Genomic DNA, 13,637 nt, shown 5'->3' with positions numbered 1-13,637 from the left:
ATTTAGGAGTCCCAAAGTTGGGACAACATTAGGGCAGTCTCAATAGCATCTAAGGCCATCCAAGGTTGTTCTTTATTTACGAAGGGCTGTTTATCTTTTTAACGCAGCAAAACCTGGAATCCAGTTTGCAAAGACCTGTAGTGTCCAGGGACCTTTTAAACTTGCTTTGCACTGGTCAGTGGAGGAATATGAAACACAGTCTCTTTTAAGGACTCAGCTTCTGTGTTAGCACCCCTTCTGCTATCTCTTTATTTTTAGCCACGAACAGGTGAAGGGTTTGGTCATGAGGGGGGCTCTTCTTCTTTTTGTTAGGGAAGACTTTAATCTTTAGCCAAAAGCTTTCTTTTTTCTGTTGCCAGGTACTAAGTTTTCTAGTCTCCCTGACTTTTGTGACCAGCATTTCATTTCTCTTATCTTTTTTAGAAAATTTTCTGGCTCCTTATTTCTTACAGATCATCTCTAAGTGCTAGTATTATTAGCAAGTGTCACTTTGCTAGGTTCTAGTCTTTGTCATTTATCTCTCTTTGCTCCTATTTCTTAACTGCAATGGAGATCTCATATAATGTCTCTCTTTCTATCTATAAATATATCTTTTCTTCCCTGTCCTTGCTTACTTTGAATGTTATCTAATTATTACATTTATATTCTGTCACTTAACTTTTTTCATAGTTTACCTCTTTTTACTGTTAACCTATTTCTTTTGAGTCTGCTGAAGCATTGCTCTCAGTTCTTCTTTGCAGACCTCTATCCTTCATCAGAGCCTGGCAGTTAGACTCGTAGGTGCTCCTTACCTTGGACAGAAGAAGCCCCAAGTGAGTGGTCTCCCTCACCGGAGCTTAGAACAGATTCACTGCTAGCAGCTCAGGGCGATGCCTGAGAAGAGAAAACACATGGGGCAGAGAAGGGAGTGTAGCTCTTACATCTGGCTGCACACTGATATCTCAAAATGAACACAATTTTTTCTGTTAACAGTTAACAAGAGACAGGATACAGGGGACAGGGAAATGAGAAGCAACCAGGGAACCTTGTGGCGTCCTCAGATCAGACGCGGCAACCCGCTGAACTCAAGCATACTAGTCAGCGGAGGGAAAGAAACTAACCAGGATTTTCTCAGTAACGGCGAATGGACAGGGAGGAGCCAAGCGCCGAGTCTCCGCCGCGCGCCACGGCGCGGGAAATGTGGGAGTGGCAAACAAACACTGGCAGGGAGGGGGAATTTAACCACTTGTTTTTCCGCATGGCTTGGAGGCGGCGGCGGGCCTGGCAGAGCGTGGACAGCAGCTTCCTCCCGCGAAACGGCTCCGCCGCCGGTCAGGGCGGCAGCGGCTGCGGTGGTGGGGGCAGCAGCGGCGGCGGCTCGGGCGGCGGACACAAGGGAGGGAGTGTGGGCGGGCACCTGTGCGCAGACTCTGGGAGGAGCCAAATGAGGGGCAATTTAACCACTTGTTTTCCGGCATGGCTTGAGCCCCCGGAGGCGGCGGTGTCCGCCACCCCACACACAGGCATCCACGGAGCTCTCTTGGCCGGAGGCAACGGCGGCCTCCCGAGCTTTGGAAACGCAAGGCGCCAGCGCGGCAGGGCGGGGGACAACGACTACACTTCTCTGTGTGCCCCGCGGTGGGCGCGCAGACACAAGGGAGTGCGGGCAGACTCCAGGGGGAAGCCAAAGGAGGGACGGCGGCCGCAGTCGGCCCCTCCCCAGCTGTGGCAGGCTTCACGGCTATTCCGGGGCGCCAGGCGGGACTGACAGGCCGCCGCACTTACTACCAGCATTTTACAACTCACTCACAGGGCACAGACAGCCTCCGTTGCTGCTGTGTCTGCAGAACTCAGAACCTCAGCACCACTGCGGCAGCTCTGGATCTCAGAGCTCTTTTGAGCAGCCTGGGGAGGACCGGCCTGGTGGTTTTCTTTCCTTTTTTTTTTTCTTTTTTAAAACCATTGCTGACAAATTCTGTCCTGACGTCAGTCCAAGTCTACAGTCGACAAAGGGTTAACACACACACACACACACACACACACAGTCTTGTCACGTGGCCACAAACAAGCACACTCGTCCACGCCTGGACTTACACAACCAGCCAAACACTATTTTCTGACGGGGTCGGATTCTACATTGACTCCCTTTTTCTGACGGGGGTGGGATTCCACATCCACTCCCGCTCTGGCAGAGAGAACACTCTCTCTCTCTCCTTCACTCTGCCAGGCAACAGCCAGGTCTTTTTGACTGTTCTGTACCCTGGGCACTCCTTCCAGGGTCTCCCTTGGAACATCTTTTTGGGGTGCAGACTGCGAGGCCATAGACAGCCGTCCTCTCACAGCCACTGCCAGAATAAACCCACAATCTCAGAATACACAAATGCAGCAGTTCCACACCTACACACCCAGCAGATTGTCCCATTTCTAGAATAATAGCAAACACAACAAGAGCAGACACAAGACTTGAGACAAAAAGAAAAAACCAAAGCACGAGGTGGGACTCGAACCCACGATCTCGCAACCCGAGGCACGAGGTGGGACTCGAACCCACGATCTCACAACCTGCCAGAGGGGTCCACTAAGCGTCCTTAGTCCTCCCCTTGTCCTCCTGGGACGTCTCCCAGGGCGCACAGACGGTGGACACCTGGACACGTCTGTCTATCCACACCCTGCGCTCCTACCCGGAGCGCGGTCTCACTGTGCACATTGCACACTGAGCGTCTGCAAAACTGAAACTGCGATCGCACCAGATACAGATTCAGATGGCCTCTCCAAGGCCCACAGATTGAGACCTTCCTGGTCTCCAGAAACAGAACACAGACACTAGACCAAGGCAGAACAGAAAATCTTACCTCTGAGTGGGTCCAGGACTTCTGGGTAGACGCGCTGATTCCCGGCCAATGCACCAAATGAAAGACTCCAAGACTCCCAAAGGGAGGCACTTACTCAAGCCTCGGGACAGCCGCGCACCCAAGAAGACACTGAGACCGAACTTAAGATGTATAGAGAGTAAGATTTAATACAGCAACGACAAGAAAGCATACAAAAAGCACATATACCAGATATCTGGGGTCGAAACTCATGCAGCCAGCAAGGTGCAGAGGAGATTCGGCAATTGGCCCAAACTTTTCACAGGCTTTTATAGGAAATAGCCAGGGGAAAAGTACAAGTTTTACGTCACCAAGGGGCTTTGCCAAGGGGCTTTACATAACCAAGGGGTCGTGTCCTATATTTTGGCAATGTACTCGATCTATTGGAACATTCTGGGGTAGTACCAGGAGGCCCCTATCTCAAAAATGTTCTTGGAACAGTCTTCAGTTAGGAGGGGTAGGACTAGGTTTTTTCCAGGAGACCCCTTATCTAAAAAATGTTCTTGGAGCAGTTTCCAATTGGGAGGGGGTACCTTGGGGTAAAAAGTTCAGGAGTGCTCCGGGAACAGTCTCTGGATGGGAGGGGTAAGAGAGTTCAGGAAAAGTTCAGGTGTTCAGTAATTTTCCTCTTTCAGATACATGAAACTCTGGGTTCCATTTCCAGCATTATGTAAGCTTGGTATGATAGTGGTACCCCTCCTCTAATTTCAGCACTCAGGATAAGAAGTTGAAGGTCATCTACTCATAGGGAGTGTCTTAGGTTTTTATTACTGTGAAGAGACACCATGACCACCACAACTCTTATAAAGAAATATATTTCTTACAGTTTCAGAGGTTCAGTCCATTATCATGGTGGGAAGCATGGCAGCATGCAGGCAGACCTGGTGCTGGAGGAGCCAAGAATTTTACATACTAGTATTGAGAGTCAGAGACTGTCAGCCAGAGACAGGCATCCAGGAGGAGACTCTTTTCTACCGTGGGCAGAGCTTGAGCATAGGTGGAGCCCTCAAAGCCCCAACCCACAGTGATACTTCCTTCAACAAGGCCACATCTCCTAATAATGCCACTCTCCATGGGCCAACCATTCAAAATCTGTGGAGGTCAAACCTATTCAAATCACCATAGGGAGTTTGAGGTAGCTCTGGGCTACTCTGCCTTTAAAAAGAAAAAAATCAAAAAGGTTTGCTGGACTAAAGTGAGGAAAAAGGAAGAGAAATATATGTTAATCCCAGGCTATTGCTATGGGGCAAAACAGTTTTAACTGTTCTTTTTTGAAGCTATTCCCATTTGACAGTCTATAATTATGTATTGCTTCAGTTGGAAAGTATTTTCAGCCTTAAATACATTTCTCTCAATGTATATGACACTCCACATTTTCGTATTATGAAAATGGCAGGACCAGCCAACTGTTAGGTACATTATTAGAAAACTTTTTAAAAATAATATTAAAATTTTTTGTTTTCCTTTTAATAGTTGGTTGTGTTTGGTTAAGAAATAGATTTTGAACTTGAAAGCATCTCAAAGAGATGTCTTTGAGAGAAATGATTCAAATGATACTGGGTGAATAACTGCAGGGCATAAGTATTATATACATGAGTAAAGTATAAACAGCTTCTCTCTAAGGAAGCTGGCCGGTTTATGAAGGCAACCTGAATGGTTTTTGTTATAATATTATAGTCCAGGCTGGCTTAGAACTCCACAGGTAACAAGTTGACCATGAACTCCTGATCCTCCTGTCTCCACACACTGTGCTGGGATTGCAGGCATATACCACTAGCATGCCTAAATCAGATTCCTGCAAGTGTTTGATGTTTATTTCAGTAATGGAGACTGAATCCAAAACTTCATGCATCCTGTGCAAATGCTACATCGATTGAGCTATATTTCAGCTCCTGGGAAAGGTATTTTTAATAGGATATTAATAGGTTGTATCTTCAACCAAATAACACTGAGGTCTTTTTTGAAGTGATAGGTAAGCTGACTGTCTCTATTTTAAGTGTCTTGCAACACTTTTGTCACTTTACCTGGAAAGCTTGCCAGCATTTACAAGGTCCTCGTGCTTACAGCGTAGTCTGCTCAGTTTCCCGACAGCAGTCGTGGAGGCATTCTGTGCCTACATTTACTTTCATAATGTAAGGACCAGAGTCTTTAAAGATTCCTGTGGAAAGCTACCTAGCCTTCTTGGATAGTGACAGCTATATTTGATCTCTTAAGAGAATTAATATGATAGTTTAGTAGTAATGTCAGGGTAGGCTTGTTGCATGTGTTTGAGGGTAGTGGTAATAGACACGGCTTGCTTTTCATGGTCCTTTGTGCACTGAGGCAGGTGTCATGACTCTGCCTAGAATTTATTTACAGGAACTGCCTTTTTTACTATCAAAACCTATTCTGGCCTGGTGTGATGGCACATGCCACAAATCCCAGCATTCCAGAGTTAAAGAGGATCATGGCTCAAGGCCCCTCTAAACTACACAGTAAGACCCCACTTCAAAACAGACAATATTTCAAGAAATGGAATCTCTGATAAGATGGAGAATTTCTAAGTAGCCTCCTGTTTTCATGGATAAGAGCTGGGTTTATCTTTTGTTGTGGGAAACCCGAGAGTGATAAGGATAGAGGGTACAGAGTGGGTGAAATTTTCTCATGACTTCTTGGTACCAGGCAGAAGCTTGAAGATCAAAATAAAACCTACCAATGGCCGGGCAGTGGTGGTGCACGCTTTTGATCCCAGCACACGGGAGGCAGAGGCAGGCAGATTTCTGAGTTTGAGGCTAGCCTGGTCTACAAAGTGAGTTCCAGGACTGCCAGGGCTACACAGAGAAACCCAGTCTCTAAAAGAAAAACAAACAAACAAACAAACCTACCACTGGCAGCTTGAGATTTGAAGGTTGTGTAACTAATACAGTTGCCTGTATCTGGGCATGTTTTACATGCTGCCTGAGGTATGTATGTATCTTAACTCTACTTTTTTATAAGATTCCCTATGATCTAGGAGAGCTCACTCTAGAGCTAATGGGAAGAACAGATCTTGGCAGGAGGGACTTAGTTTTCAGTTACTTTATATTCCAAAATTCAGAGGGAGTTTTGTTCTGTGTCACGTTGGTCCAGAGCAAGTTCCAGTGTCACTTCTTGCTGAGATAGCGTGCTGGCTACTTCTGGGCCGCAGTTTTCTGTGGAATGAGGTGCCTTACTTTTAGGAGTGTTCTAAGGGTCAACCTTAATGTTACAACATGAAAAGGCTCCCAGCATAATTATAGGTGCACAGTGAATGTTCAGTATGCGCTATATACTGTTATTATCTCAGCTTTAACTCGGCACTTCCTAGACATGCGTTGACCCTCGGAAGCATGTTGCAGACCCCAGAATACCTGATAGTTAACTTGTTTTTATCTCTTTGATTCATAAATAGTAAGGTCATACAAACTTTTAATTTTTAACTCTAGTATTTTAGTTATTCAAATAATGACTAATAGTCTATTAAAAGTCTAAATCATGGTTTAAATTGACAAGTGGTTATAAAAACATCTACTTGGGGGCTGGAGAAGGCAGCTCATGGGGTAGGAGCACTGACTTCCAAAGAATCCGGATTAGAGTCCTAGCACTTATGTAGTGGCTTACACTATAGCTCCAGTTCCAAGGAGTCTGAATCCTCTTCTGGCCTCTCAGGGCAATAGGCACACAAGTGGTACATAGACATGCATGAAGAAAGAATATCCAAACACAGAAAATAGAATGTTTTTTAAAAATTATACACACACATACAGATGTTTTCTTGTATATATAATTATTCCTGTTCTGCTTGTTTCCATCATTGCAGCTTTAATGGGGGGTGGGGTGGAGGAGAGATTTTTTTATTTCTTTGCTGGATATACAAAGCTTCTCTTAATTGAGGTTTAGTGTACATCCCTCTGTTGATTTAGATCTGTGATCTGTAATGCTGTAAAACTAGAAGCTTGTGTTGTGGGTGTGGCGTATTAGTCAGTCTTTCCTCGTCTGATCGCCAGTGCTTCCTGCTTTGCTCCTTCCCTCTGATGCTCATCTTCCAGTGACACAGTGACATGCATACTGTGCCTGGTGCTTGTGAGCCTGTTCTACCTAGATATTGAAGCTCAATTTAAATTGAGGACTGTCTACATCCCTATTAAATTGGAATCTTCTAAATTCTATAGAAAATAGTGTTTAACAATAGGTTATATGTAGCTCAGTGGTTGAGTTAGACATAGAAAAATTAGAGTATAGGTCTACCTCAAAGTGCCTTGCCCAGCTTAGGGAGCCAGAGCTATAAAGGTTTAATTAGTTCCTGCCTCACCTTTTGTTTTTTTTTTTTTCTCTCTGAGACAAGGTTTCTCTGTGTAGTCCTGGCTGTCCTGGAACTCACTCTGTAGACCAGGCTGGCCCCGAACTCAGAAATCCACCTGCCTCTGCCTTCCGAGTGCTGGGATTAAAGGTGTGTGCCACCTCGCCCGGCTGATAAGCTTTTTATGGCATTAGCTAAATGTTTATGGAGAAACATTAAAAATCTAAAAGTGGGAATGGCCCCTAGCAGACATTAAACATACCAAAAACGTCTGCAATGAAAGCAGTGTGGTACTAAGTTGGGTGTTAGTTACATCTACAATCTCTGCACTTAGGAGTAGAGGCAGGAGGACCACTGCAAATTCTAGGCTAGTCTAGTTTATATGGCAAGTTCCGGGAGGGCCAGGGCTATATAGTGAGACCCTGTCTCAAAATATACATTAAAAAACCCTCCAAGTATTACTGATAAGTGTGAAGACACAGTCTTAATGGTAGGATAAGATAGAAAGCCAGAAATTCAATATTCAAAATTTTAGTATTTGATAACAGTAGGCCAGACTTTAATAACTGATGTTTGGCAGCCTACTAACCATTTGGAAAAATTATGAAATTAGATCTGTGGTGTTTTGATCTAGATGGATCAGGGATATAAATTAGGAAAACAATGAAACCATAGATTCAGGAATAAACCATGGCAAACTCTTTCGTGTGAGATTTTGTAACTTAATGGAAATCCAGAGGTAGCAATGGTCAGTGACTCATAGATTTTATTATGTTCAAGGGACAATTTCATGAAGAGAGAAAGACAGGAGTGCTTATTATTTTTGTACCTGCTCACTAGTGTACTAGAAATTGAGATAGTGATTAGTCAAGCTGGGGGTGGGGACCTTCTTGTCTTTGATCCCATCACTTGGAGTCAGAGACAGGTGGATCAGTGTTGGAGGCCAGCCTAATATATATAGTGAAACTGTCTCAAAGGCCAAGATGTAGTGCACCCTTTCTGTTGTTTTCAGGTAATGTGGTACAGATTCTATAGTATATCCCTTATCCAGAATGTTTGGGGCCAGATGTATTTCTGTTTTGCGATTTTTTTCCCCCTTTAGGTTATAAAGTGCATATGTGTAATGATATAGTTTAGAGATGGGACTGAGGTAAATATGAAATTCTTTTGTTTTAGATATATATTTTTTTATGAGTACATTGTAGTTCTACAGGCAGTTGTGAGCCTTCATGTGGTTGTTGGGAATTGAATTTAGAACTTTTGCTCGCTCCTGTCAACCCTGCTCGCTCCAGCCCAAAGATTTGTTTATTATTCTATGTAAGTATACTGTTGCTGTCTTCAGACACCAGAAGAGGGCATTGGATCTCATTACAGGTGGTTGTGGGCCACCATGTGGTTGCTGGGATTTGAACTCAGGACCTTTGGAAGGGCAGTCAGTGCTCTTACCCACTAAGCCATATCGCCAGCCCTGTTTTAGATATATCTTATACACATAACTGGAAGGTAATCTTATACACTGTTTTTAAAGTTTGGTCTATTTTGACTAAAGACCTATCAATGGATCAGGTTGGAATTTTCTGTTAGTATGTATGTATGTATGTATGTATGTATGTATGTATTTTTGGTAGTACTGGGGATTGAACCTAGGGTCTTGTACATACCAGGCAGGCATTTTACCATTGAGCCATATTCCCTAGCCTTCATTTGTTTTTGTTTTTGTTTTTTCCACTTAATTTTGAAACAGGATTTTACTAAGTTGCCCAGACTGGTCTTAAACTCACTTTGTAGAGGCAGGCCTTGAATGTGAACTGTCTTCCAAGTAGTTGGGATATATTCAGGCTTGTGGCAGTAGGCCTAGCTGTTGTAGGAATGGAATATTCTTGTAGCAACATGTTGGTACTTAAGAATGTTTTGAATTTTGAAACACTGCAGATTTTTGGATTAGAAAATGTTAAAGAATTGATAAATCTAACTTAAATGTTAAAATTACTGTTCAGACACTGGGTTTGGTGGCCCGAAATCCTACCAATTAAGAAGTGGAGGCAGAAAGATCTGGAGTTCAAGGAGAGCCTGGGCCATGCTGGACTCTGCCTTCTTTCTGAATACTAATTTTTAAAGCCTAGTAGACGTTGCTATATACAAATAACTAGTTATAGGACAAGGGAACAACAACATTGGAATTTACAGAATACTAGGAACAAACCCAAAGAGAAACATGTAGAGCTTCTTACACTGCTGAGATAGAGAAGTAGACTGGAAAATGGAAAGATAAACCTTGGCTAAGGGTCTTACTACTGTTATAAAGTTTGTAACACCAAAAATACCAGCAGACTTGTTTCTGTAGAATTAGGTTAACCCTATAGCTCACATGGAAAAGAGAGTGTGTAAGAATCACTAATGGCGGGTCTTGTCTTCAGGATAACTGGGATGATGATGATGATGAAAATAAAGAGGAAGCAGAAGTCAAACCAGGTGAGCCACGTTGTTTATTCTCTTCTTTTTCCTGCTCTTCCTCTCTGGCTTCTCAACAATCAGATTATAGACCTGCTGGTTTTCTGTTTGACTGCTGGGTCTCATGAGGAGAAAAAAGCGTAGAGGAAATGGTGTTATTTGAATAACTTACCTTGTCTAAAGGAAGTATGAGGAGAGAGATTTGGATCTTTGGGCTACGACTTAAAAGGAGAAGGAAAAGTACCAGAGCTCTGCCCCCTTCCCAGAATCTCACCATACGACTCTGGGGATTTAGGGAAGGGTTGGTTTCTTCAAGTAGTCAAGCATCATGTCTGTCTTGGTCATAAACTAGAAAGTATTCAATATAATTGTAAATAAAATATTTCTTTCAGAAGTAAAAATTTCAGAGAAGAAAAAAATAGCAGAAAAGATAAAAGAGAAAGAACGGCAGCAGAAGAAAAGGCAAGAAGAAATTAAAAAGAGGGTAAGTTCTGTCAGTTTCCTTCTGATGCATACAGAATTCATATCATGTCAATTGTAGCATAGTATCTGGACTGGCTGCAAATAACTACCTAGTAACTTGAAGGGCTCTGTAACGACTAAATGGATATATCATAAGTGTATCCCAGCTGGGTGTTGTGGTATATGCCTTTAATGCCAGCACTCCAGAGGCATGAAAGAAGTAGGTGAGTCTCCATGACTTTAAAGTCAGCATGGTCTACAAAACAAGTCCAGGACAGCCAGGGCTATTACACAGAGAAACCCTGTCTCTCGATAGATCAAACAAACAAACAAACAAACAAACAAAAATACAAATCCCAGAAACAGATTGGTGAGTTTTGCAAAAAAACCAGAACCTAGAAGTCTTATATGTGAAAATATTTTGTTTCTCATTCAGAACAGATGTTTTTTGCCTGAACCTACAGTTTTCTTCTTCCTCCTCCTTTTTCTTCCTCCTATTTCTTCATTCTTCCTCCTCTTCTTTCTTTCTCCTTTTCTTCCTTCCTTCCTTCCTTCCTTCCTTCCTTCCTTCCTTCCTTCCTTCCTTCCTTCCTTCCTTCCTTCTCTCCTTCTCTCAGTGCTGGGATTGAATTCAGGGTCCTGGGCATATAAGTGACCCCTCTACCACTAATCTGTATCCCCAACCTATCTGTAGCTATTTCTAGTCACAGTTACTGAGCAAAATATAAAAAAACTTCTGTTTCTGTGTTATTTGTGCTTTTATTCTTCATTATTTGTAGCAGGATCCAGAAATAGTATTAACCGTTTTAAATAGGAAACATTTTCATAATTCAAACATTAAACAATTACTATAAAACATTCCTAACCCCTTTCTTTTTTTTTTTAAAAAAAGATTTATTTATTATATGTAAGTACACTGTAGCTGTCTTCAGACACTCCAGAAGAGGGCGCCAGATCTTGTTACGGATGGTTGTGAGCCACCATGTGGTTGCTGGGAATCAAACTCACGACCTTCAGAAGAGCAGTCAGTGCTGAGCCATCTCTCCAACCCCCCCTAACCCCTTTCTCACTTATTCTCTGTCTCAAATGCAAACATTTCAAGATATCTTTATATTTCTGTATATATTATCTGTGTAAACAAGGCTGACCTTGAATTTGATTTCCTCCTGTCTCTTCCTAAGTGCTGAGATTACAGGCATTCATTATTAAGTGGCTTTCTTTTCTTGTATGGTTTCCACATTGTTTTTATTTACTTTATTATAGAGGTCTTTTCGTACATGACATGGAAATTTCTTCCTTCCTTCCTTCCTTCCTTCCTTCCTTCCTTCCTTCCTTCCTTCCTTTCTTGATTGGGTTTCTCTGGCTATCTAACAGGTAGCCCTGGCTGTCCTAGGATTCACTCTGTAGACCAGGCTGGCCTCAAACTTCTAAGATGCTTTCTGCCTCTGCCTCCTAAATGTTGTGATTAAAGGCATGCACCAACACTGCCTTGCCTTCTTTGATTTTTGTTAAGGAAAAAAAAAAAGGACTGGAGAGATGGCTCAGCGGTTAAGAGCACTGACTGCTCTTCCAAAGGTCCTGAGTTCAATTCTCAGCAACCACATGGTGGCTCACAACCATCTGTAATAGGATCCGATGCCCTCTTCTGGTGTGTCTACAGTGTATTCATAAGCATAAAATAAATAGATCTTTAAAAAAAAAAAATCGGGGCTGGAGAGATGGCCCCGCAGTTAAGAGCACTGACTTTTCTTCCAGAGGTCATGAGTTCAAATCCCAGCAACCACATGGTGGTTCACAACCATCCTTAATGAGAAACAAATAAAAAACCTATGGGCTGGAGGAGTGAGTGGGACCTGAGCAGGTGGGAGGGGGGCAATTTTTTTTTTTTTTAAGATTTATTTATTTATTATGTATACAGCGTTCTGCCTGCATGTATCCTGCAGGGCAGAAGAGGGCACCAGATCTCATTACCACCATGTGGTTGCTGGGAATTGAACTCAGGACCTCAGGAACAGCAGACAGTTCTCTTAACCTCTGAGCCATCTCTCCAGCCTGGGGAAAAAAATCTTTAAATATGATAATAGAGAAAATAATGTAGCATGGTTGAACATTCCTGTAATTCCAGTACTTTGTAAGTCTGAATTAGAGGACTATATCATTCAAGACTAGCCTGGGTTATACAGGGAGACCGAGTCTCATAAAGCAAAAGTGATAGTATTCATTCCTTGGAAGCAGAAGCAGGAGGATTATTAAAATGTGGATGCTACCTGGTCTATGTAGCAATTCTAGGCTAGTCAGAACTACATGTTAATGCAACTAATGAGCCTCTGAACAGGGATCTTTTTCATATGATTGCATAAATATAACCTGATATTTTAAAAATCTATATATCTCAAGCTTAATATATATTTGTGTTTAATGTGTTATACACATATACACACACAGAAATGTATATTTCCAGTTATTCCAAGCAGTCTTTTAGATTTGCTCTATTCAAGCAGGGCCTGTGCATGTATCACATGGTGATTATTGTGTTGACTCCTATATATAGTCTTCGGTTTTCTCTGCTTACCCCTCTTACTACCTTGGTGCCCATTCTCTTCTCCTTGTTCTACTGATATGTAAAAGAGACTGAGCTACCTTTTGTCTATATCTGGTTACTTTATAGCTTAACTCTAAATTAGTAGTAAACTTTTGGTTAGGTTCATGTTAGCCATTTTAAGCTTGGTACACACATATATGAATGAGTAAATGTATGAATACATGGACATTACGAGCAGGGTGTGGTTCTGCATGTCTAATCCCAGTGGGAAAGATACAAGTTTGAGGATAGCCTAGGGTACAGATAAAGACCATGTCTTAATAAAGAAGCAAACAAATAAATATGTGAGAACTATATATGGTAGTGTATACCTATAATCTTAGCCACCCTTGACAATATGAAACCATTATAAAGTCAAAATAATCTCAAAGAAGAATTCTGTAATGTATAGAATAAAGTTTAAAGCTGGTAAGTGGAGTTTAGTATTTCATTATAGTTCTTTTTTTTTTTTTTTTTATAGGTTTTTTCAAGACAGGGTTTCTCTGTGTAGACCAGGCTGGCCTTGAACTCAGAAATCCCCCTGCCTCTGCCTCCCGAGTGCTGGGATTAAAGGCGTGTGCCACCACCGCCCCACAGTTCTTTTCAACTTTAGGGTATATTCTAACTTTTTTTAAAAATTTTTTATTAGGTATTTTCCTCATTTACATTTCCAGTGCTATCCAAAAAGTCCCCCATACCCTCCCCACCACCACCCTACCCACCCACTCCCATTTTTTGGTCCTGGGTTCCCCTGTACTGGGGCATATAAACTTTGCATGTCCAATGGGCCTCTCTTTCCAGTGAAGGCCAAGTAGGCCATCTTTTGATACATATGCAGCTAGAGTCAAGAGCTCTGGGGTACTGGTTAGTTCATATTGTTGTTCCACCTATAGGGTTGCAGATCCCTTTAGCTCCTTGGGTACTTTCTCTAGCTCCTCCATTGGGGGCCCTGTGATCCATCCAATAGCTGACTGTGAGCATCCACTTATGTGTTTGC

General features: G+C 42.5%; 1 protein-coding gene across 1 annotated transcript in view; it reads left to right on the top strand.

Annotated features, from left to right (window-relative positions):
* Positions 1-13,637, top strand: part of Eif3j (eukaryotic translation initiation factor 3 subunit J) — a 34,966-nt gene that overhangs the window by 9,531 nt on the left and 11,798 nt on the right. Inside the window, exons 3-4 of the mRNA XM_021156457.3 lie at positions 9,564-9,618; positions 9,990-10,081. Of these exons, the coding sequence (XP_021012116.1) occupies positions 9,564-9,618; positions 9,990-10,081 (147 nt within the window). The remainder of the gene's footprint in view (positions 1-9,563; positions 9,619-9,989; positions 10,082-13,637) is intronic.

Source organism: Mus caroli, unplaced genomic scaffold (assembly GCF_978045245.1).
Source record: "Mus caroli unplaced genomic scaffold, Mus_caroli_1 scaffold_2, whole genome shotgun sequence".
Classification (NCBI taxonomy): domain Eukaryota; kingdom Metazoa; phylum Chordata; class Mammalia; order Rodentia; family Muridae; genus Mus; species Mus caroli.
The sequence above is the reverse complement of the archived record's forward strand: the minus strand, read 5'-3'. Positions and strand labels throughout refer to the sequence as shown.